This window comes from Balaenoptera ricei, chromosome 3, assembly GCF_028023285.1.
Source record: "Balaenoptera ricei isolate mBalRic1 chromosome 3, mBalRic1.hap2, whole genome shotgun sequence".
Lineage (NCBI taxonomy): Eukaryota > Metazoa > Chordata > Mammalia > Artiodactyla > Balaenopteridae > Balaenoptera > Balaenoptera ricei.
Genome location: NC_082641.1, coordinates 65,037,190 through 65,063,847, shown reverse-complemented (window position 1 = coordinate 65,063,847; position 26,658 = coordinate 65,037,190). Strand labels below are relative to the sequence as shown.

At 34.8% G+C, this 26,658-nt stretch overlaps 1 protein-coding gene across 9 annotated transcripts in view; it reads left to right on the top strand.

Moving 5' to 3' along the window:
• SSBP2 (single stranded DNA binding protein 2) overlaps nt 1–24,507 on the top strand; it is a 297,896-nt gene extending 273,389 nt beyond the window's left edge. For 8 of the 9 annotated variants that reach the window (XM_059916696.1, XM_059916695.1, XM_059916692.1 and 5 more), the window contains 7 exons: nt 173–208; nt 2,008–2,062; nt 5,694–5,764; nt 8,594–8,672; nt 10,993–11,021; nt 16,604–16,702; nt 23,907–24,507. In XM_059916696.1, coding sequence (XP_059772679.1) covers nt 173–208; nt 2,008–2,062; nt 5,694–5,764; nt 8,594–8,672; nt 10,993–11,021; nt 16,604–16,702; nt 23,907–23,936 — 399 coding nt within the window. In that variant the 3' untranslated portion in view covers nt 23,937–24,507. The remainder of the gene's footprint in view (nt 1–172; nt 209–2,007; nt 2,063–5,693; nt 5,765–8,593; nt 8,673–10,992; nt 11,022–16,603; nt 16,703–23,906) is intronic. The other variant, XM_059916694.1, reaches the window with a different exon arrangement.
• Nucleotides 24,508–26,658: the final 2,151 nt, after the last annotated feature.

The window sequence follows — 26,658 nt, the reverse complement described above, 5'->3', positions numbered from 1 at the left end:
TAATTCTGCATTTTATTCAGTTTTCTAGCACTCAGACATATATAAATGCCTTTATCCTGTGTGATAAATTTTAAACCTTGACGAAAGTTAGAAAGTAGATTCATTTTAGGTCAGTCTCCATACTGCCACATGAATCAAAATATGTATATTTTTTGTCCTGTTCATGTTCCAGATACCATACTCCTCAGCATCTCCTGGGAATTATGTAGTAAGTACATTTGGGTTTGTTTGCTCATAAGAATTGATGTTATGTTCTATTTGGGCAATGAAATAGTTGTCCAGATGTTAAGAAGAGCCCCTGTGTGTTGGCCAAGAAGTGAACATCTGATTTGTATTGAGTTGTTTCGTCTGCCAACCTCAGTACATATGTTGATGTTCATTAGTGAAACAGTTATCAATCTGGCCAAAATTGCCCTGAGTACTGTGTTTTACTTCAGCATATGTTTCTGTAAACCACGCAATACACTGTCCAATCATGAAGACAGCCATTCCAGTTACACAATGATATGCTTGAATTTGCAGTTCTTTAGAATAATCTGCACCCCATCCCCACCCCACTTGCCATACACAAAGTCTAAGAAGACATTACGCTTTCTCCCAATCACAAAGATAATTAGATAGCAGAATAATGACTAGTAATTTGGGGGAGGAGGGCTAGTTTTCATTCTTAGAAACCGAGACCACTTCTTCTTCTTCTTATCACTTAGTACATGTTAAAAATTTCCAATTCTTTACATTCGTCAAATTAGCAGGTTTTACATGACCTCTTGAACTTGCAAATGACCTTTTAACCATCATCACATTATAATCCTTGCTGTATCTCAAGGCCATCATAAAAGATAATTTGTTTATAATATTTAGAGGGAAATGCCTAACAGAGTAGCAAGGATAAAACGGTAAAAAGAAAAATCTTTCCTAAAGAACTTTTCAGAGGTGGTGGTCAACCAGAGTAGGAAAAAAGGAGTACTTAGGAAGAAGATCAACACGCATTTTACCCTCCATGGAAACAGTGTTCTGTGAGCATAGCGAAAAGCACACGCTGTTTTGGACCTGTGAACTCAGTGCTCGGTATTCCTTTAAGCTATACAAGCTAAGCAAGTCTAACTTTTTGCACAATCTCTATGAAAGTAAAAAAGTTTGAGTAAAACCTATTTTTTCTTAAAGTCAATGAAAAATAAGCTTGATATATATAGTTTTATGGAATTATAGACTTATTTGAAAGTAAATTTAAGCTGTTTAATAAATAGCAATACATACATTATTTGAAATAATTAGTGGGTTATGTCTGTGCACTCAGAATGAAGCAGAAATTTAGCCACTTAATAGTTAATTTGACTACTGTAAGTCTGAACATTGTAAAACTCATTGCCTGAATTATCCATTTTGGTTGCACGAAATAACTGAATTAACTTGAGTCACCTAACATCCATTTCAGATTGATTGTGTACCTACAGCCTTAGAAACCCTCACATCAGTCAGCATTACCTCTCATTTCTAATTGATGTGATAGCTGAAGGTACAGTGCATCAGAAGTGTTGCAGTTGATGCTGGCAGAAGAAACAGCATCAATGTATTTTTTTAAACATATGAATATCTTCTGATTTTCAGTTGCCTATAAAAACCAGTGATACAAAATGTAAGAAAATTACAGTAAACTAAATCACAAATACACATGAATGATTTCTATTGTATGGGATTTGTAAAGGCCTTATTAAATGGTTTCTCCTTAACCTCCTTATACCTGATGTCATTAAGCCATGAATCATAAATCAGCGTTACAGGCTCATTGTTTTTGGAAACTTGTCAAAACAATCTCAACATATTTAAACTAAATTGTATTTTGCATAACATTGAAATGATTGTGCATTCAAAGAAAATAAATTATGGAGAAAATGTATTTCCTCTGCTGTTTTCAAACTGGATTATTATAAAGTCTAACTTCTGTTTTTTCCTTATATTGTTTAATGCAATGCCTTATTTTTACTGAAATTTTGTGTAATTATTTAGGGTCCTCCAGGAGGTGGAGGGCCACCAGGAACACCCATCATGCCTAGTCCAGCAGGTATTGTAATCGAACTAGCCACGTGGACATTTGATTCTTAGAGTAAAATCACAAAATACAGAAATTGTTATGAAAGAAATTTAGTAGTATTCTTTACCTCATTGGTGGTTTCACAAGTTGAGTAGAGGTAGCAAATAGGAAGAAATAGTGTTCTTAAGTAACTACTGTCCAATTACTTTAAGCATTTAGAAAACTCCTGTTGTGTAGGTAATAGATTTAATCAGAATGAAAACTGTGTTGATCTGTATGAATTGCCCAATAATTTATCTGACTAAAAGTTTGCTTGAGACTGTGGAAAAGATCCAAACCTCACAACTTAAGAAAAATTCTGCATAAGTAACACATGAAATACATGGATCCATTAGGTTTAATACAACAAATCAGACCCACCATATCTAGCATCTAAGATAGATGTGGACATGCTTACAATATCATTTATCCTACACGTCTATAGGTATTTATTAGTTAGCTAACCCACTATGTAGTGGGGAAAGTTTTTTAACCTTTTAAACCAAAATACTTTAATATTCCTGGAATCATGTCGTTATTTTAAATATCTCTTTCATTTGAGACTTTAATGCAAACTATTAAATGTGTTGTGTCTTGAGGCCTCTGATGGTAGCACAGCCCTCCTAGAAAGCTCCTGGCAACATGTCGCAAGAGCCGTGAAAAAGCTCATACCACTTGACACTATAATCCTACTACTAGAAATGATTGGAGGTACAATCCAAGAATCATGTAGAATGATGCTCATTTGTTATAGCCAATAGTAAAATAATAGAAACAACCTTCATGCCTAATCCGATTTTAGTGATATTTTTAAATTAATGTTTTATGGACTAAAATGTAGCCATTAAAATTATTATCAAAGAAATTTTAATGACACAGAGAAATAAATGTTCATGATTTAATACAATATGATCACAGTGTTATTTTAAAATATATTACACTGAAATCTGGGACTTCCCTGCTCGTCCAGTGGTTAAGACTCCGTGCTTCCACTGTAGAGAGCATGGGTTTGATCCCTGGTTAGGGAACTGAGATCCCGGAAGCCGCACGGTGTGGCCAAAAAAAACTAAAATATATTACCCTGAAATCTGAAAAGTAGATAACAAAGAAATAGACTAAGACTTTGTCAGTTTTAACTTCTGGGTAATGAAATATATGGGAAATTTTTATAATTAGAAAATATTTTTTTATTATGTTGCACTGTTAAATTCGTATGTTCTTACGAATTTGTTGGAATCTAAGATACACAGAAGTTTGAAATTTAAATATCATTAATCATACCAATAAATATTTTTAAGTTTTGAATCTTTAATTTAGAAAAAGCATAAATTTGATGATTAATTCAAAATTTTACTTTGCCTCACTAACTCTTTGGAATATATCATAAATATTTCATGGATCTCTGTCCTCAGAACATCTTCAGTGAAGTGAAACAAAATTCATTGAAGATAGAAGTATATGAATTGCACATCTTGCCCACATTTGCAATCCTTTTGGTGAAGTTAAGGTCTAATTTATGAAGGTAGCATGTGATTAATAAATACTTTACTACATACTCAAACAAAGTTTTTGGAGTAACACTAAACTTTTCAGGTGATAAGTAATCGGATCACTTCTTCCTTTCAAGCCAGAAATTGCCACCAGTATATCTTGCTAGCTTTTCTGCCTATTCTTTCATGTACTTATCCTTTATCACAGTCAGTCCTCTAATATGAAGCCAATATCCCCCACTCTCCAAAAAATAGGTGCCAGAATATCTATTGTAAAGTTTTTTTGTATATAAAAATAAATCAGACATTTTCTAAAAAATACCAACCTTATTCACTCAATGTTTTTTCATTTTCAGATGCAATTATATTTGATTGGTCTTTAAAGCAATAAAGTTTTCTTTCTGCATATTTTAAAATATACAGCCCATTTTCCTTTCAAATTAATTGCTAAAATTAGTAAGTAAAATTAGTAAGGCTAATAAAGGTGAAGAACCATTTGAAGGTTTCCTATGTTTAAAAAACAATTCCAGCTTTTCTGAAAGATACATTTTTATGGGATAGAGTTTATGCCATGAATTGAATCTAAGTTAGTAGATATTTATTGTTTATAGAACACAACATGAGTAAAACATGGTCCCTTTCCTCCTCTCAAAGAAATTATAACCTAGTTTGAAGCAGGAGGGAAGAATAAGACAAAATATTAACTATAATGCAAAGCAGAATTCCATGGTAGAGGAGCACTCACATACTTTTAAGTATCAGGGGAAAACTTCATGGAAGAGGTAGCGTTGGCAAGGGGCCTTGAATAGTGAGAGTATAATTTCAGTAAGCGGAGATTGTGTAGAAAAGATGCTCAGAGGAAGAAAGAACAAAAATAAGGTGATGGAAAAGGATGATCATATGCAAGAAAGAACAAGTAGCCCGGGTTGACAGGAGTATAGTGTACATAAGGATGTAAAAATAGTTAAGGCCACAAAAGTAGATTAGGAGCTTACTTAGTTTAGTATAAACAAACAGAGGTCAACCAGAGGTGGGCATTTCAACTTTCTCAACAATATGATGTATTAATCTAGAAGTAAAAAATAATACTTAGGTTTATGGATCACTGTTTACAAACAAAGTATAAATGGCATCTAACCTACCCTAAAATAATAAATTAACGTCTAATAATCACAAAACAAGAGGAAAAGTAATTGCCCATTTCTCACTCTATGGTTATTGCCATGAGAAAGCAAATAATTTTTATCTTCTGCCTTGAATCAGTACAAAACATTTGAAAAACATCTTTTTCAAAATAGAGGCCTGCAACATTATATTTAAGAGAACTATATAATTGTGGAAAAATAGAAAAGCATTTTATAATTGATAGTCCCTAAATGTAAAATATTAAGCCTTTCACTCTAGGCTACACATTATAAACACATATACTCAGAGACTTAATTAGGACTAGCTAATAGACATGAAATGTAAAATGTTACATATATTTATGTGGATATACACTACAGTTATTTTTATTATAATGAATCAAAAATAAAATGAATGAAAAGATTTTTATCAAAAGTTGTACTAGTGGAAGCTGGCTTTTACTTCAAGCAAGAGTATTTTCATTCCAGTTGTATAGTCTCGTTCTAATATCTTTCTGTGGGAACTAAGCCAGGATATTCCACCAGCTTTTATTAATTATTAGCTAAATAAACTATTTTTTAAATTGGTCTATAAGAAGCCTAAGGAAATAATAAGTAAAAAGCTACTAAATCTGAATCTTAAGAGATTTCTGTTATATGTATACATATAAATTGCTTAGAGAAATCAAAAGATATCATGTTTTTTAAAGAAGAAAAAATTTACAGTAACTCTTTAGACTTTTAAAGTAATATTCCTTTTGATCTGAATTATTCAAGTGATTATTCCTAATATATTAGGTAGATATTCCTAATTTACAACCTCAGAATGATAATTTTTGGGTCAGAAAATGACTTACAGATATTTGTTTCTGGACATTAGTAATGACTATTTCAAGTTCTGTAGCTATAAATATGCATAAGTGTCCAGATCATCTTTGATTATTACTTTGTGATGACTTGGGCATAGATTATAATGAAAGATATTAATTCAGTAATATTTTGTTTCAGACTCAACCAACTCTGGAGACAACATGTATACTTTAATGAATGCAGTACCTCCTGGACCTAACAGGCCTAATGTAACTATGCATTTTTTAAAATTTTTGGAATGTATTTGAAGACTCAAACTCTAAGTACATTCCTTTTCCTTGATACTGTTTAAGCTTTATATTTTATTATCCAGGATCTTACTGGATATCAAAAAATCAAATTCTATGTTCTGGGTTGGAAAAAAACGTAATATATAACATGCATAACAAGAGATTTCATATCAGTATAATATAAATGTAAAAGAGAACTTAATTATAAAATGTTGATATGTAGCCTTATTTTATCTCGAATACCTAATAATTAATATTGACTATTTGAAAGTGACAGTTAATGTGTAATTATATGTTCATCTCATTTTACACATCACTAATTTCTCAGGTGGTTGTTTTTTTTTTTCCTGTTAAACTTGAAACTAAATTAGGAAGTTGAATATGCCTGTTTTTCTTTAAATTTTTGAAATCTGGAGTTTAAATATAGAACTGAAGCAGTTCTACAGAAAGAATTTGAGTGTACTTAATAAAGCATATGGTCATGATTTTTCCATGAACACTTACAGAAAAATGATATCTATAAGACCTACATATTAACAAAATATATAAGAAAATACAGTCAATACATAGGTATATATATATATATGAATAAAATGTAGCTCAAATTAAAGAAAAATCAAAACACATATAAAGAATTTCCAAAAGTATACCAAAAACTGAGGACGAAATATTATAATTGAGCTTCCTAGCAGTGAGGACAGCAAAGGGAAACTTCAAATTGTCCAGTATGTTATGGCACTTGAAATAGGGCTAGTCCAAACTGAGATGTGCTGCAGGTATGAAACACACCCTGGATTTTGAGAACTTAATATGAAAAAATATATAAAATATCTCATTAAAATTTTATACTGACTGTATTTTGATTGATAATTTTGATTATATAAGTAAATAAAATTATTAAAATTAACTTCACCTGTTTCTTTTTACTTTTTAAAGATGGCTGCTAATAAATCTAAATTTTTTTACGTAGTTCACATTTGAACCTTACATATTATTTCTGTTAAGCAGCACTGCCTTCAGTTAACCAGTATTCCCTTTGTATAATCAAATAAATTCTTTTTCAGGAAAAAGAAACAATTTTCTGTCAGTAATGTCTAAAAGGTGTTTTCACAGAGATTTTAAAGAACACTGAATATGATCATGAACAATGTTCATTTTAGAAATGCAGCACAAATGTAGAAAAGCTCTTCATACTGCAATTTCAGATCTTAAAACTTGATATTTGAAAGGGAGGGGATACGGGAGGAAACCAGGAGCATATGGTACTGAAGACATTTCTGCAGACAGCTAAACTGGTATCATCCAAGTGTGTTCCATTCTGCTTCTCTTACTTGCTACAAAGATAAGAGATTCAAGAGAAGCAGAAGCTGAACATGTCACTCTTCCAAATGTCATTCATTTCAGCCAGAGGTAGTCAAAGCAAATGCCTGCTGAGGGCTAGGACTGCAGTATTATGTGCTTCAAGTATAATACCTGCAGTCTTAGTGTTGTTTAACGCGCAGTGGGGGCCGGATAAAAGGACCAAACCAAGGAGGTTCACCGGCTGTTGGCCTCACCGGCACCAGTTTCTCAGCCCAGATCTAAACTATGCTTTTGAAAAAACCTGAAAAACAACAGTAAGTTCAAAGTTAATTTCTTTAACCTCTCATTAGAGGCATGCGTATTCCAAGTTGTTTACTGAAAAAAACCCAAAAAACACAATCCATCCATGTGTTTTAGGCAACAAAACTTTAGGCAACAGAATTGGCATTATCCTGTGAAAATGTATAAGCATGTGGTTTGTGTGAGCACGGTGATGGAAAGCTATCTTCTTTCCACACAGAGTCGGTGGTATACAGGGTGTCCACTCAGGGCAATCTTCCCCCGAAGCCTGTATGATTAGTAACCACCACAATCCCATCGATACACATACATAACACGCAACACATTCAGTATTCTGCACCATACAACATGGAAGAAATGATTTGGGCATGGGAAATTTTAAGAACAAGTGTTTTCAGTAATCTATCTTAACTGTAAACATAAGGTAATTATAGACAGCCTGTCTTCAAACTGAGGTCTGAGTTTCCTTAGAAGGGAGTTGAGGGAGAGACTAAGCGGGCAGGTCATGGGCTCTCCACCACCACCTCTACCACAGCACATCTCTTCACGTCTGTGTTGTACTAGGCTTCTAATGTAAGGTTTCACTTGAAAATGAAATACCACTACTTTAAAAAATGTTAAATATAACTGCTATTGAATGCCTAATTGTGATTGAACTGACATAGTTGAGACTGCCAAGAAGACTTAGCTATATTCAGCTATCCCCAAGGAGCTAAATGTATTTAACCTGCAAGATGAAATTATTTATCATGTCCATTTGAACAAAGATAGATTGTCTGCTAAGAAAAATGTTAATGTTGGCATATAATGTTCAATTATTCTTATTAATAAGCCAATACCTTTAGCAGCTTCTTAAGAATTACCTCTGGTTTATAATAGCAAAATTTGTCAATAGCATAAAATACTTATCTTCTCACTTGCACTGGAATATATGTGCTTTCTGGTTAAGGATATCTGAAGAAAAATTTGGGTATGAATGAGGATTAGCCTGAAGATCTAGAACATAGAGAAGATGGAATGAGGGAAGTAGCAGTCCAGTTAGAGAATCTAGAAGGCTGGAAAAAAATCTAGGAAAATAATCTCCATAATTTGGAAATGAAAATAAGTTGTAGAAGTGTCTTACAGTGTTAAAGATAGGTATTGTGACATTGAGATAAACAATTGTTTTCAATGTGATCACAGTCATTTTCTCCATTTTTTAAATAGTTTCCAATGGGCCCTGGGTCAGATGGTCCCATGGGTGCATTAGGAGGAATGGAGTCACATCACATGAATGGCTCTTTAGGTAAGGATATTAAATCTGATGTTCAGGAATGAATTCAAAACAAAACCTTAATTCTACATAGTGAATATCATGACTTGCGAAGTTCTTCTTTGTATAGGAACTCATTTTGAAATGCTTCAGCTTTTATCTACAACTGATAGTTTAATCCATAGGATATTCGCTATGATGGCTAAAGATTATTTGGAAAATCAGATATGTGAGAATTGTTCTAACCTAGCTCATATTCACAGGTATTTACTTTAACTTATCAAAATCTGAGCGTTTATGATAAAAGGAGACACTGCTGCTTTGGGCACCTAGAGGACCATTGTATCCTCACAGTGGGTTTCTTTGTCTCCAAAGGTCTGTAGACACAGTCTCAGAGGAACTTCAGTCCTCTGCAAGAATTTCTTGATGTTGTTTTTGCATTTTAATGTTTGTCTCTTTTTAAAAAGTAAAATTGGTAATCATATTCTGGATAATCTGAATGATTCTCTTAAGAGAGAACACTGCCCACATTGTCTGTGTTCGTGATAAAGCTGATTTCAAGTAGTGCAAATAATGGTTGTAAACATACTTCATAAATGATGTGTTCTTACCAAATGAAGCCAAATATCTGCAAGGTGAACAAAAAGTTTCACAGCAGTGAGAAACAAAGACAAGTGGTACAAAATTGACCTGGTCACACAGCATACTGTATATGTAGGCAGGCCAAATGCAAAACCAAAACAAGGGGAAAAAGACATTTATTTTATGTTTGTATGTTTATCATCATCATATATCATAAACTATTTTAAAAGTTGACAGTGGGGTTGGAGGTTTGTGATAATTTTTTTCTTTTGAAAAAGAACCATCTTTTACTTAAGTTGGAGAAACTATGCCATGAGTAACTCAGGTTATACACGGATTTCACAGCCCCACCCTAGGTCAGGAAATGCCATCCTCTGATACTTCAAAAAGCTATGTAACTTCAATAATCAAGAAATTATTTACAACACTTTGATAGACTTTTTTTTTTTGATAGACTTTTGTGCTTTTAAGGATCCATGCTTGTTTTGCCTAGTTTTCAAAATGTTAATTTGCACTGTCCAGTTGTGGTAGTTACTAGTCATGTGTGACTATTTAATTCTAAATCAAATTAAATGTAAAATTTAGTTCTTCAGTTGCACTGCCACATATCAAGTGCACATAGTCACATGAGCTAATGGCTATCATAACAGACAGCACAAGGAAACATTTCCAGCATCACACAAAGTTCTACTGGGGATAGCACCATTCTAGAATTTTACTTTCTAATTTATTGCAAAATAATTTACTTTCCAATCTTTTAATTTGTAAAATCATTCACAAAAAGATGGCATTTGGTCATAGTGAGAAGATTCTCAGTTATATTACTCACTAGAACAGAATTTGCAGAATAGTTTCACATATACTTGTCATCTATAATGAATATTGTATATATTTATAGATACATAATTGCATATATACATTCAGTACTTAACATTATGCCTATTTATAAACTAATGTTAATAAGCCTTTATTTGTGACCGTCTGCTGAATGCTGTACTATTAAAATATTATAATATTTTTATGCCAGGAAAATTATTTAAATAGTTAAAAATAAAGCTAAAATTGTGGCAAGGATCTGATTATTTTTCTTTGTTACCTAAGTTATGATTCCATTTCTTAAGTAAGAAATTAGTATTGATTGTCCATTTCTCCTAAGAATTAAAATAAAACCACAATGTTACATTTTGAAAACATTTTTACTTTTGATGGATTGCCATGAATATTTGTTGCTGCCAAAATTTTCTTAAAAATATTATACTTTGATTTTGGTTATTATAGTAAAACATGGTTCAGAATATTGTCAGGTATTGTTGCAAATGCCTGTTTTGTACTTTATCAGATGTACAGAAGCATCATTTCAGAAAATAGAGATCTCTCTCTCTCTCGTTCTCTATTTACATATCTATAAATATATATATACACATGTGTATTAGTGTACAAATTTTAAAGTTTTGAATTGAGTAGGATATATATGTCTACTGTTTCACTTTCAGGAATTTATGATAGCAATAGTTTTTTATTCTGCCATTACCAAAAAAAGTAGATGATTGGGAAGGAAAGGTACAAAACTCTTCCTTGCATTTGCCATCAGATGATACTTACCACACAGTATAAGAGAAAAGTAATTTTTTGAGATTCAAAAATCCAAGAGATATACACTGCAAATACATAGAGTGTACTGCATTACTACATTTGTTTATTTTAAAGGAGTATTTAATTTACAGATAGAATCATTACCTAATAAAGGCTTTCTTTCCATATTTTGTTTTAGGCTCAGGAGATATGGACAGTATTTCCAAGGTGAGTATTATGTATTGTGTGTTGTTTTTTATCTGTGTATTATTCCACACAGAACTCTTATTAAGATTGAGAATAACATTATGAATTTTGTTCTTAAAGAGTTTGAAAGTAGAAGGCCAGATATAATTAAGTAGAAGTGTAAAATATTAATGCATATAATCTGTGGGAAAGGGTAAAATTAGTCTTTTAAGAATATTTCAAAGCATGCTAGGATTCATTTACAGGATATGCTATACATGATTAATTGATACCCAAGCAAATAATAATCAGTTTAATCACATTATGATGTTACGCATTTGTAAAGCAAACTGACATACTATAGATAATCTTTTGAAAATGTAAAGAAGTCTAGAGCAACACGAAAAGAGGTAAATTTGAAAAAGTGGTTATTATATGTTGTAAGGGCATTGCATTTATACATCTCATTTGTCTTCCAAACCCTTATCAGGCAATGCTGATGTCCTCAATCATTATTATAGTTCCACAAAATAGAGTAAGAAAGTAATCAGAGGAAAATTATATTAATAGAAGTAGGAAAGTGACCCTTCCAATAGCACATGTCTCTGTTTTTCCTCTGTCAGTCGTCTGAGTATCTAAAGTTAATGCTTTGCTAAGATGCCGTATATTTTTTGAAGAATACCTAAATACTTTTTAGGTCATGATGAATTTTAAAATACTTCTCTGTGGGTCAAATGTATATTTAGAATGGCTGATAAGAACTAATTATTAACTACCACTAGAATGACTCTCTCAGAAGTCTGCTTTATATCAATAAATAGAGAAATTCATTAAAGGATGACTTCATTTTTAATTCCACTTTGAATTTATATTCATGTATAATAAAGCAAAATTCCTGATGCCAAGAAAAATAAAATGAAGTTGAGCTATAGAAACTTATAAATTAAGACTTCAAGCTAAGAAAAAAAAAAAGAGCGTTTAATTGGCATTCTGACATTGTATCTGCATCACTTGGCTGCTTGGCCTAGGAACTTCATCATGCACTTTGCATGTCTGTTTAGAAACAATCAGGAAGATCTTTTTCTTTTCTAAAAATAGATATATACAAACGGCACCATCTTAGCTCTGTGAGAAATAGTATTAGGTAAGCCTTCAAAAACATTGTTTTCAAAATAAGATTCATTGTATAATACTGTTAGAGCCTTCTTTCTGGGAAGCACCTTTACAAACCAGATGACCATGATTGTATTGGCTGTCTTAGGTATCTAACAATTGATGTTGGCTGAATTGTGCTTTGTGGTCACAGTAAAATGTCTGAAGTTATATTTGAGAAACATATTCTAATGTCTAAAGATAATTCTTCATTACACAAAGGCGGGAACATCCAGATTGCTTAAGGCCGTCTTCTTAACGTTTCCACTGACATAACCTTGTACACTACATAGATGTAAATGAAATTCTATATGGGAATGTACTTTGTAATTTATAAAGCACTTTAAAAAATTTAAAGGGCCATAATGACAAATGAAATACCATCTTCTAATCTGCCCTCACATCAGATCTATTGCTATTCCTTCTATGCTTATTTTCCCCTTCCTATAACCAGAAGCAAGTTTTTCCACCACACTGTGCCTGCTGCTGATAACATTCTCTTGCCTAGTGATTACTGTTTATTCTTTAAGCATTAATTGACCACCCATTGTGTACTTTTATGTACTGATTATTGCCTTGTGCACTATGGGGAAATACAAAAGACTTCTTTAAATACAAACATAATCTTTGCCCTCAAATGGTTTGTACTTCGGCAGGAATTCCTTCATTCAGTAAACATTAATATGCCAAGGCATTATTCTGGGCTATGAAATTCCAAAGACAAACAAGATATTGTCTCTGCCCTCAAGAAGTTCAGTATAACTAAGGAGACCAAACAAATACAATAGGGAAAAACTTTACAAAGGAAAGTTCAAGTACGTTTCAATTGACATAAGAATTATGCCCAAGGGAATTCCCCAGCGGTCCAGTGGTTAAGACTCTGCACTTCTACTGCAGGGGGTACGGGTTCGATCCCTAGTCAGGGAAATAAGATCCTCCTGCATGCCGCGCGTCGCAGCCAAAATAAATAAGTAAAAATAAAGAAAAAAAATTTTAAAAAAAGAATTATGCCCAAGTAATAAACTTGCCACTTAACAATGTACTAGAAATGACTGGTTGCATCCACCTTCAAATGGGCTCCTAAGTGTCTCATTTCAGCCCTGCCCCCACGCCTCGTTCCTTGGCTCCAGGCTCTAACCAGGCTGTCTGGGTGATGGTACCACTATTGTCTGTCCCATCTCCACTTGTCTGTCGCTTTATCTATAATCAGCAGCATCAAACATATTGTACAATTATTTTTTCCCTACGTCTTCCGACTCACAGCTGAATTTTTCAGCCTTTTACTCCAAGCTATGCAAGTTGTCACTAACTTCGTTTTCCCCACCTTCTTCCTTTTCCACCTCTTGTCCGGCCATCTCAAGAAGCTCTCTTCTCCCTTTTCTCTTTTTTCCTGGGCTCATTCCTTTTCATCCTATTCTTTTTCTAGTCATTCTTATTTGTGAATCAGAAGATGATCTTAACCACTTCTGCTTAGCAGTTGTGTTCAAAATTGCTCTTGGGTCTCTAGCTGCATCTTCCTAATTCTCCAGTTAAACCTGTATTTTGTCAAGCATCAGTATTACATTTTTTAAATTTCTTAACTCCATTTTAAGAAGTTGTTTGACCAACCTACGCCCTTTTTGTGCATTATATTCTTGCCTTGTTGATGCAATCTACTGGAGACACTGCACACAAACAGCTACAGTTAAATGCAGCATACACACAGTTCATTGCCACCCACCGTCATAACCTGCTCTGGGCTGGTGTTTGGAACCACTGTCTTAGCTGTTCCTCAGATACCAATACTGAGTATATCTTTAGCTATATCTTCATCATGTCACCCAGTGACCATGGACAGCACAATTTCCTTAAGACTCCTCACTGAGCAACTTTTGTTGTTTTCACAACATTTTGCAGAGATTACCTCAGATTTTTTAAAGATGTTCTATCATTTCATGATTTTCAAATATACCCAGTGAGCTAGATAGGAACAGGTTTCAGAGATCTGATACTAGCTCAGTTTTGTGTGTTGAATGTGTCCTTTTAATCTGCCTCTCAATGTTCTCATATACACCACCACCACTCCCCCCTAAAAAAGTTTAATGCTGAGCCACCATGCTATGAAAAGATTGCATGGAAAACAGAAGCAACACCATGAAGTGTTTTATAAGTATTTAAATATTACTGTAATGTTACTTTCAAACTTCAAATATTTTTAAATCAACACTTTGAGTCAGGAATCAGTTTGAAGGTAGCCAGACTTTCAGAATTGCAAATCAAGAAATGATATCACTTCGATGTGGAGTTTAAAAAAAGGATACAAATGAACTTATCTACAAAACAAAAATAGAGTTACAGATGTGGAAAACAAACATATAGTTACCTGTGGTAAGAGGCGGGGGATAAATTGGGAGATTGGGATTGACATATACACACTACTATATATAAAAGAGACAACTAATAAGGACCTACTGTATCACACAGGGAACTCTACTCAATACTCTGTAATGGCCCATATGGGAAAAGAATCTAAAAAAGAGTAGATATATGTATATGTATAACTGATACACTTTGCCATACACCTGAAACTAACACAACATTGTAAATCAACTATACTCCAATAAAACTTTTTTTAAAAAATAAAAAAAGAAATGAGACATGGCAAAAATGCAGCAGAGTCTGGGAGCACCCCAGTTTAGTCAGAGATATGCTGCTCCTTTCAGGGCACCTTACGTACTTAAGGCTAGGAGTGTGACTATTACGCAAGGATGGAGAGGGCTCGTTTCATATATCTGTTTGAATATGTAAAAGTATGCAGCTTCCAAATACATGCTCAAATACCCCTGTATAGGTATGTTAGATTATTTTTTATTCCAAGATTGCCAGTTTCTCCATTATGTATGAAATGACAAATCTGCCTTCACCAAAGACTTCTAGATTTGGGGTAAATCTTATAGTGTTTTTATAAATTTGCCCTTTTTTGAACTAAGTAAGCATTATCATTCCTGCTTTCAAGACACAGTTGATTAATAACTTTATTCACGAGTTGTAGCTTAGTTACCTATAGCTTAGTTAATTGCACTTCAATTTTACTTAATTTTTTTTTTCAGGAAATCAGGTTATCCATGTTCATTTCAAAGTCCAGTTACTTTATACTTGGGAAACTAACATTTTCAGAGGAAAAAAAAATTTTCCAAAAAAAAAAAAAATAGAATCCTCTTTATGCCATTAAGCTGTGGTTCCCCAGCCCTTGGGGTTCGCTGGCAAATGGAGCTCCTACGGACTTCAGAGGATCCCTGTTCTCAGATCCTCCCTGTGGGGTGCACAGCAGGACAAGATACAAGATCTATTTCTACCAGCTCATCTACCTGCCTCTGCTTTACAGTTTAACCATATTTTTAAAAAGCACATATTCTTCTGGGGATAACCCATTCATGACATTTTCGTTTTTATTGCCTAACTTGGTTTTAGTTAAGTCAAAATCCTCAGAGCAATTTTGTTTAAAAAATCTAAAAACTTATTCGAAAACAGAATATAAAATGGCAACGGCTCAGGAAAAAACTCTAAAACCTGGCTTACATTTGAAGTAACAAGTAAAAGTTTTTAACCTTGAAGTTTATTTTTACAAGAATCCCTTAGTCACGGTTGCAATCCTGTGTGAGCATGGTTTATACGCCGCTGCCATTCTGTATTCCCTATCGACGTGGAGTATCAGATGACCTCACGTGGCTAAAATCGCACAGCAAAAACGACTAGCGAATTTAAATAGAATATAAAGCAGTATACTGTTAACTTTGTGTTTGATTAGATTGCTAATATCAGCCATTTCATCTTAAAAGTTTCAAATAAATCTGCTCAAACAAATGATAGGAAAGGGTTCTAAATCACTCCACCTCTGAGCCTCCTTTTCCTGTACAAGTACATACTGAATTCTCAAGTCCTGAGGTATTTATTTCTCTTGTTCTTAACTCGTTAACCATTTTCCTTTTTTCCTTATGGTTCATATAAAAATAATGGTTAAAGTCGTGTTACTATGTAAACCACATGTAGAATTAAAGGGAAATATTTATCAAAACAGTGACCTTTCAAGTTTGATTAGTAAAATCACCCAGGGAAGTTATTGTTCCATCCCGCCTGATCAGTGTGTAGACTGCACTCTTCATCATGCCCCTCCTGGGAACGTTTCTTAAACTCTCCAGAAGTCTAGGAACTATGAACTGAGAGTGGGAAATGGAATAAATGATTCTGAGACTAAGACGAAGAGTTACAGTGAATTATTTGGGGTTTTCTGTTTTTTAATTTTCATTTGGGAAAGCATTAGTACTTGTCAAGGTGCAAAGAATGAACAGAATCCATGGTAGAAGTCTGAGATTGGAATTATAAGTCTGCTTTGTCCTTAGAGATGATGGTATAGATTCCATGTTTGAAACAGTACCATGTAAAAGGGAAATTAAAATCTTCAAAATGCTTTGTTTTCTAAATCTTGTTTACAGAATTCTCCCAATAATATGAGCCTGAGTAATCAGCCGGGCACTCCTAGGGATGATGGCGAAATGGGGGGAAATTTCTTAAATCCTTTTCAGAGTGAGAGTGTAAGTATTCCCTTGACTACATTACTATATCCAGATTTTATTTCTGAAGCTCTTCTTTAGAATAAATGCATAAAGCCATTATTACGACTGTTTATCTAGAGTTCAATAGGTTGATCTTTTAAAAGTTAGAAAACTAAGTGGAATTTCTTTGAAAGTATTAAAAAATAAACTTTCTACTCCGATTCTATGTACATAGTTACAAAGACAAAAACTTTAATCCTAATTTTCCTTTAGAAAACATCCACCATAAAGGAATGTACTAGAAACAGGTTGCATATGTGATCGTTTTTATAAATTTTTCACATTACTAAAATGTCTTTGATCACTGCAAAACCAGGTTTATTCTCAGTGCTGTCCTGAAAGCTCTGAAAATTGTCTCTAAGCTGTCTTTACATTATGCACTAGACTTTCCTGTCTTGTATGTTAACGAGTTATTTACATTTAACCCAAACGGGATATCCACGTCGTTTTCTGTGTGACTATAGTGTTAAGCAAAGGCAGTATCATTTCATGTCTCCATAGGAGTAGATAGGAGCAAATGGAGAAGCGATCAAATTCATTCCTTCATTTAACAGTCACTGAGCACTGACTACAGGCCACAGACAGCAATGTGCTGGGCACTGGAAAAACCAAAAGGACAACATGGTATCTTTTCTCAAGGACTTACTGCATTATACAGTAATTTATTAACTAAGATTTCACATAAGAAGCATCTATAGAATTTTTTAAAATACAATTTCCCAGAACCCTCCCTGGACCCAGCGAATCAGAACTTCCAGGAGCGGGGCCAGGCATCCTCCCATGTGGAAAAGCTTCGTCAGTGATGCTGATGCACATTCTCTGCTAAGAACTCCTGAACTGGAATAAAGGAGTTCAGAACCCAAACTAGTTTCATGTTCATAGAATCAGCGCCTCCAATACGTGTACCGCCATCATTAAAATAATGGAGGATCTACCAAACTATAAACAGAATCAGAAGAGAAAATTACCTTCATTTTGCCCAGACCTTTATCAGAGGTGATGCCATCAGAATTTGAAGCGGTGGCTAGTAACATACCTACTTTTGCGCAGAGTGGCTGCTTCCCAAAATGGAACCCAAGATTGAGTGTTCTGCGGTTTCCTTTACTTCTTGGTGTTGACCTAGCACCTCGGCATGGGACAAGACTTCCCTTGTTTTTAGACTTTAATTTCCGTTAAAACTAGAAATAGTATGATGATCTTTAGTTTGTCTGTTTCATTTGTAGGATATTTATGATTAGTGAGAACCAAGAAGGTAAACATAAAAACTCATATTTAAAGAAATCAAAAGATTAGCCTGTCAATGATGAGGAAATAGAAAAATATGAGGAACTATATAGTTTTTCATAATGCTTAGGATTATGGGATGTCTTAGAGCCCGGTTCTTTCACTAGTTTGCTTCAAGACTATGGACAAATTAGTTAATTTTAATTAATTAATGTTCACTTTATCTAATTAGAGACATTAATTTCATTTTATGCTAATTCTTCCAGTAATGGTATAATTCAGTGAGGTATATTATAATTAATTCAGTTCAATTCAACATGTATTGAGCCTGCACTATGCAAAGCACTAGGTTAAGGACAAAATATTCTGAAACAAACATAACACATCCCTAACCTCAAAGAATGCAATCTGATGGGAAGAACATGTTTACACAGCTAATTAAACCATACGTCAGATTAATAAGTGCTACAATAGATATAAACCAGGTGTTTTAAGAGCACCAAGGAAAGTATTAATTTTGTATTGGAAAAGAAAACTTCTTTAAAAAGGTTCCACGTGACTTTAACTTTAGGGGCAGCGACGACAGGAACTCTCCCCTCCTTCCTTCCCAGATTTGTTGTGGGCGACTGCCGCCTTGTTTGCCAGAGAGGGGAGCTGCTTCAGAGTTGGCATCAGAAAGCTCTTCATAGGGATCAGAGAATCAGATAGAACAGGACTTAAAAAACTACTTTGTGCAGAATAAAGACCAGCCTCATCCTTTAACCCCAAGTGGATTATGCACATGCTGGATAGCAGATCCCTCTGGGAATATGTGCGTAGCATATAGAGCCACTGGAGTAGGGCTTCCCCCACCCCTGACTCCTGGCCCAGCCTCGCTACCCTTGAAGCCAAGAAGCAGGTAAAACGCCAGACTGCTGTGCAGAGTTAGCAGAAAACAGAAGCTGCCTCCTGTCTCCCCCCTCCCTCTCTCCTGTCCCCACTAGAAAAGTCCCCAAAAGAGAAATACTTGGATGGTGGTTGAGAACCTGCACAACCGCCTGGAGGGTAGTGCAGCCTTGGAAGCGGGTCCACACTGGCTGCGCTGTTCTGTCTGCTGGGTGAGGGGTCTACATGCTATGAGTGACACCCTGGTTATCTGTGGCTTCCTCTATCACATCCACACATTTTTGTTTGCACCTTTTTAAAAGATCAAGAAAAGAGAGCAGAGAGGAAGAAGACAAAAGAGATTCATTGCTGTCAAATGTAGTAAGGCCTTAAAGAAGTAAATAGACTAGGTATTTCCACTAAGTTAGCTTTACTATCATCAAGGAAAAGCAGGAGGTCCAAGAGGGAGGGGATATATATATACATATAGTTGATTCACTTCACTGTACAGCAGAAACTAACACAACATTGTAAAGCAATTATATGCCAATTAAAAATAAATAAATAATTTTTAAAAAGAAAACATTTCCAGTGACTAAACATGCAAACTGAATTCTAGTGGTTTTTAATGCACGTAAGTCTGAAAAGCACAGATTTTTGAACATTCTGCCTTTTGAGGGTTTGTCGGTCTTTATCTTGAAGTTTAACCACATAAGAGGCCTGGGAAGAGAGCAAATATCTATTGACTGATTATCATGTACCGACACTATCCCAGTCACCTCACACATGCTACTTAATGTAATCAATACAGAAACAGAAATGTCCAACCCAAAGGCAGAAACCTTGCAGTGCCAACACACTTTACGCAAGAAAATAGGAATCAAAAAATGTTTCAACATTCAGGCTGTTTTGGGGGGGGATCAAAAAAAAAGCCTTTATTTCAAGAAACAAAGATGCCCCCTAGTGTTCAAACTCTATAAAATGTTTGGCTTTAAAAACAATACAAAAAAGCTTAATTCAAAGAATAGCGCTTCATGCCTCTCAAGTAAAGAAAGCAGTTAGTTTTATTTCTTGAATTAATTTAGCAGAATATTTTCACCATAGCATTGAACTATAATCAACTGAGCAAACATGCTATTAAAATCATGGTGTCAAGTAGAAATTATAAACAAGGTGGTAGATCATTTCCTATTACCCTTACTGCCTTTTTTTATTTTCTTCTATTGTAAAGAAATCACATATGCCCCAATTTTTTTTTTTGAATAGTCACGTACACACTAGATTTATTTCACTTTAGTTCAGCTCAGGTACCTGTAGTATTATCTTTCATTAAGAAAATAAAATATTATATAGATGCTTAGAAATATAAATGGGAGATCTGAAGTGCTCCTGAAGTGTTTGAAGAGAAATGTAAGATCTGAAGTGTTCTTGAATTGTATGAACAGAAATGTATGCACATTGTTCAAAGATTTAATGGATATTTCTGATGGAGTCCATGGTACATGAACTGGGTATAATAAATTCTCTAGCTCATGTTTTACATGCTAAACCAAACACTGATGCAGTCAACAGCATTGTAAGGCCATTTTATCATTTGATTGAGGAGAACCAGACTCACAGAATAGTTTTGAATGCTGTGATATCAGGGCAACCTGATATCACAGCATTCTGACACAAACACTAGAATATGTCATGGCATATTGATGCAGCAGTACAACAGAAACATTGCAGTGTGGTCTCAGGACAATACACCATGAATATTTTATGTCTCTAAATATGATACCCCATTTAACACTTGCTCTTCTACTTCTAGAAAACGGTAAGCCACTTCTACTTGAATAGTAATCAATAGCAAAATTCCTTTTTGCTGGCACATTCTGTGAGTTTCCCTAGAAAGTTTGCAATTTCCCTCAGTCTTACTTAGTTGAAGCAGTTTCAATAAAGGCAGCAGCAGATGAGCAGTTTACAGCCTTAGCAGTGCAAATAGCCCATCGCTTATAAAGACAGTCACACACAAATACAATCTATTTTACTGTACCAAATACACTTAGGGCATCATTTTACAGTTACTTGTACTATTCAAAATTTAAATTTAATTAGATGCTTGCTAATTTTTGAGCTGTATTGCTTGGAGATGGTGCTTCCATCCTTTCTGACTGAATCTGGCCCTGACTTTCTTGTTGTACCCTATTTTCCACTCAGTTTCCTCCCTGAATAAGCCTAACTCTCTTAACTTCCCAATGAATCTGTAACAGATTCTCATTTTACTGTAAGATTTGCTTAAGACATTTGAAATAACACAGGTTAAAAATCCTAACAATTGCCAGTGTTAAGGAATGGGAGCAACCAATAACCATGCTTGGTAGCATGGAGAATGTGAGAGAATGTGCATATATACTTGTCTCTATATACACATACTTTTAATGGTATATAATTAGAATGAAGGCTATAATATATTCTTAACTATATTCCCTAATGTTACATTACATTTGAATGAACTGGAACAATCCTTGTGAAAAAAGGATTCAGGGATTTTTAAAATCTGATTATTCAGGATGTGCATTAAATGAGATGGTCTCTAGAATTAATTATGACTTACCCAGAAAATTTTTTTCCGACATATCCTTTGAAGTCCTTTTTAAAAAAGGAGACTTTAAAAAAGCTTTAAAGTGTTTCACTGCTTTTAGATTGGCACAATATACCCATTAAAATCTTTGTCTTTAAAATAATGATTGATGATCTAGCTGTGCTATTTAAAATTAAATACAGTTAAATTTTCAGTTCCTAAATTACACTAGCTACGTTTTAAGAACTCAGCAGCCACGTGTGGGCGCTGTGCCGGACAGCACGGAATAGCACATATCCATCATCACAGAAGGTTCTACTGGGCAGTACTGATTGGCTCACCCATCCTTACTATAAATAACAGTAGCCAAAGAAAGCATAGATTAAATTTCCTATGCCCATTTTGCCATATTCTTATGTTTTCTACTTTCAATGAAACCTTAGTATCCATTTATCTTCTTGTTTAGTCCTGCCCCTAAAAGTCAAATGCCAAAACATGATTATTTTGTCAAAGGTTGTGGATAGGTCATGGCAGTGTGCTGTCATTATTTGTAATGAAGATTTGCATGGTGTCTCCTGATGAGATGGGGGTAGATCCCCTCCCAGCTCAGGGACGGGGTGGGCTCCACTTCACTGATCCTTCTCAATGATTGTTTGGGGGCTTGAGGTTTTGTTTAGCTTTGCTTTTTTGTTGCCATTATCAAGCATAAAGGGGGAGTTTTTCTATCAAACTGAATCCCCTTTCGCTTCTCTGGCGGTCTCCCCTTTATATCACCCTACTCACTGTAATCCAATGTGGAAGGTCAGGAACATATATAAATAAGCTTTCCTATACTGAGGAAATTTGAGGCTATTAAGGGATTAACAAGTAGATTTTTCCTTGATTTGACCTGTGTTTAAAGGATTAACAATCCTCCCCCTAAGGTCCAGTGACCCGTTTTCAGGCCTAGTCATCTGCTTTTACTCAGGATCAATGTGGGTTTTTGGTTTGAGCACTAGCTCAAACTCTAATGACTTCCAGTCCAGACTTCTGCCAGCTGAGCCACTGTCAGTCACCCTGCGCTCTTCCCTGGGAAATCCTGCTTTCTCCATATTAACAAATCCATCCCTATCTAGTACACACCTTATACCTCGTTTCTGGTTCCTGCACAACCTCCGCTCATTTGGAATTCACTTCTTTCTGTTCTGTCTGTTCCTTTTTTAGAAGGTTCATGCTCCCCTTCCCAGGACCATCACTGTTCCTGGTTAAGCCCCTGCAGCCTGGGACCAAACCCTCTCACTTTATCTGCCTCTTTCCATGAGGCGCAATCATTATGAGCGCATTAAAAGGAATTCCCTTTTGCCCTGGTCCTCACAGGTTCTTATAAAGCATTTAAAATATTTAAGAGGTCATATTAAATATGGAAACCATTACCACTTGGAAGTAGATGCTCCTCCTTCCCATCACAGGTGATCTAGAATGTGCTGTCCAAGATGGTGGCCACCAGCTACATGGGGATATTTAAATAAGTTAAAGTTAAATAACATTAAAATTTTAGTTCCTCAGTGGCACTGGCCACATTTCATGGGCTCAAGTTGCCACATGTGGCTAGTGGCTTTCGTACTGGACACCACAGGTTGTGGAACGTGTCCATCGTTGAAGTAAGTTCTTTTGGGCAGAGCTGCTCTAGAACTTTTCTGTCACAGTCTATTTCTCAAGCATATGAGGGTAGATTGGCATCATTATCTAAATAATTGCTGTTTGTCATTTGTTAAGACCACTTTTCCAAATTTCTGAAAGTCTCGCCTTTTACCAATGGTCAGCCTCAAACTGACAAGTAACATGTAACAAGAATGCCCCTACTCCCACCCAGAAATGCTTGTGGATTGAGATAGGAGTCACAGCTTCAGGGAAGAAGTTTATATGCTAAAGTATAAATCAGACTCTTAAGTATTTTCTAAATGCTTTAATAAGGATTTCTTATGGCCAGCTGGGAGTTATACTATTACTCCAGCATTTACTGAGCACTTTCCGTGTATTCAATAAACACATAGTTTTAAGGGTTTTACACTCAATCCTCCCAAAACCCCTTTAAGATCGATGCTATCATTAAGCTGATTTTACAAGTGAGGAAACAAGCACAGAGAGGTTAGTAACCTCCCAAGTTTACACAGCTAACAAAGACTATCCTATCCCTCACACGTATTTGATTATTATGAATCACCCTTGGACTAGATTTACCCAAATTGTTCCAAGGGCCTATGAAACATGAATCTGGCTAGAAGGAGAAAGCTGAGGGACTAGGTACTTATCAAACCCCGAAGCTCAGAGAGAGAATGAGACTGCTTGCTTTCCAGAGGAAATATTTAACAGTTCAGGACAGTCAATTCTATATAATTTTACTCTTTTTATGCTTTCTTATTCTTATGCTGTATTTAAAGCTTGTGCATAAAAGACATTAAAATTCACAGTTACTATTGTTTACCAAGGGGAATGTTAGTGGCCTGTAGAAGAATTGTTGTTAAAATATGGATTCTTCTCTCCTTCTAGTACTCCCCTAGCATGACAATGAGTGTGTGATCCATTACCAAGTCTCCTCATGGAAACCACAGTGAGTCAGCCCTTCACAGAACTACTACGGAAGAAAATTATTCATCACAGTGTACAGTTAAACAAAGGAATCTCAGTCACTCCAAACCAACCTTTTTATTTCCTGCTCTCTCCCATATTTTGTGAAGAAAGCGGGTCCAAACGTGATTCGAACAACTGTACAGAGCGGCATATTAGAATTGCCCTCAACGGAACTGCAAATGATTATCTGTGTATGTATATGTGTGGGAAAGAGAATGTATTGTATGTGTGTATGTTATATGGACACATGCACATACATACATTGACCCACAGGACATTGTAAAATACTATCACATGACATCTTAAGTAGAAATAAGTAGGGACTTTTATTCCATCCTTTTTTTCACGTTTACATTTTAATTATTAAAAGTTGCTCCTGCCCCTCCCTGATCTATTTTGTGCTGTGTATATCACTGCTTTATATAAGTTATTTTTTAAGGTGAACTCAGATGTTATGGTTTTGTAAATGTCTGCAATCATGGATAGGAATAAAATCGCTTATTTGAGAGCTTTCATTAAATTGCGTGTGATTCAAGTTATCCTGTGAATCACAAAGTGTACTGTCTCAGAAAAGAAGTGTGTCTTCATCTTTATGTCAAATCAAACAACTTCTCAGTAACCTTCAGTGAGTATTTTTGTACTTTTTATGTAGGAAAAATATTACTTCAAATCAACAAAAGCTTAACTGGAGCCTAACACAGTATATTTCTGCAATAACTGCTCTAGATGGAATTCTTGATTTGTCTTAGATGATATGGAAAATCATTAATTAGCTGCAATTGCTTAGACCATAGCAATAAAGTGACAGGGGTCGTCATATTTTTAGCAACATATTTCCTGTTTAATATGATAAAGCCCAGAAGTGATAACACAGCCATTTGCTTGAATATGTCACTTGTCACCAGGAATGCTAGAGCTAAATTTTTAATAACATACTAACGTGAAATGTACCTCATTTTTATTCAGACTTGTGAACATCTCCACATAGACACTGCAAAGGAGATACATTCAAATGATTGAGACTTTCAGCACAAGGGGGGAGGGAGTTTTTAATCACACGCCAGGGGCTCTGGAGTGCTGCTTCTCTACCCAGGTATCTTAGTAGCAGCAAAACTGACTGTCCCTTCTTGCTGCCAGCAGAGCACCTGCTCTGTTCCCAGGATATAGGACTTATAGTAGAGTGAAATTATTGATAGTAACTATATTTCATCTAGCCATTGACTTCAGTAGGCTACATCTGCTTCATATAACTGTTCATAAAACATTAGAAAAATTTAAACAAAACACTTCCCTCATGAAAGCACATTGCTCTATGGCCCTTTCCAGATCTTTTGGGTTTTCTGTGTTTAATCAGGCATACAAACACCAAAGTCATAATAGAAAAGTCTGAAGACTGATTTTACATTCTAAAAGCTAAGTTGGTGATCCTTTCTTTGAAAATTGTGATAAAAATAACCATTGATCAACAACTATATATCCAAACTCCAGAGACTTTGAAAAGCATTGTTTACTCTCAGGTAAGGGGCATCCATCTTTCTTTAGGCGTATGGTCTCTAAAGTGAAAATTTGGCACTATATTTACTAGTTCCTCATCCCAGATGACTTATTTCTCTCAAATCCATAAGGATTTATTCCTTCTGAAAATAAAGATTTTTGCCTGTGCATGACAGGGATGTCAGGCAGAACTGTTAAGAGGGGAAAAGGAGGCTGAATGAAAATTTATGTTCCAGATTTAAACTAATCAAACTAGTTGCCATTAATCACACAGTGTGCAGAGGCTAGGGCTGCACACTGGAGAACAACTTCAAGGTTTCAAGCCACAGAGAGGCTTTCATGAAAAATTCAAACGACAAGGTCTTTAACTCAAGCCAAGGTAACCTGAAGATGACACCTTGTACAGACACATGAATTTACCAAGAATAATTTTAACTTTCACTTTTTATGACAACTGTGTGAACACTGAGAGTCTTGTGATTATTAAGCTTAATCTTATAATGCTAGAATTTTGAAACCTTTTGTTGACTCTTTTCTCTATTGTCACTGATCTTGAATTTCTTTCATTTGCCTTCTAAGAAGGTATTGTTTCTTATAATCAAAGAATCCTGAGCATGATTTTACTTGCTCTTATTTTGGAAGTAATATTGGAATATGAAGGCAGTAGGGTCCCATTATTTCTAGCCTATTTGGTCAAAATAGTAAAATTGACTTTTTCCAAGGTATAGCAATCAATTCAGCCTATTTCTCTTTCTCTTGGAACCCAGATTAGAAATAGCTAGTTTTTTAAATTCCTGAAATCATTGAAAATTTGAAGAAGTTGTATTCAAGAAAACCAGAAAATAAAGATATTTAAGTCCAATATCAAATAATTTTCTCATGCACCGAATGGAGGATAGTATAGCTGTATATTAATTTTGTTTAGGTTTTGAATCATTTAAACCTTATCCTTTTCTCTTTTCACCCATGTTTTCCATGCATTTGTGGTGGTCTTTATATGTACTACCTGTTCCTGAGTTACTTTTAACATTTCACCTCTCAGTAACATTAGCAATTCTTGCCGCCTACATTGAACATATAAAATATACATGTGAAATATAAAAATAAATAGGTGAAAACATTAACTCTTATTACTCTGCTTTGCGTTCTGCCTAACTCACTACAGTTGAAAATATAT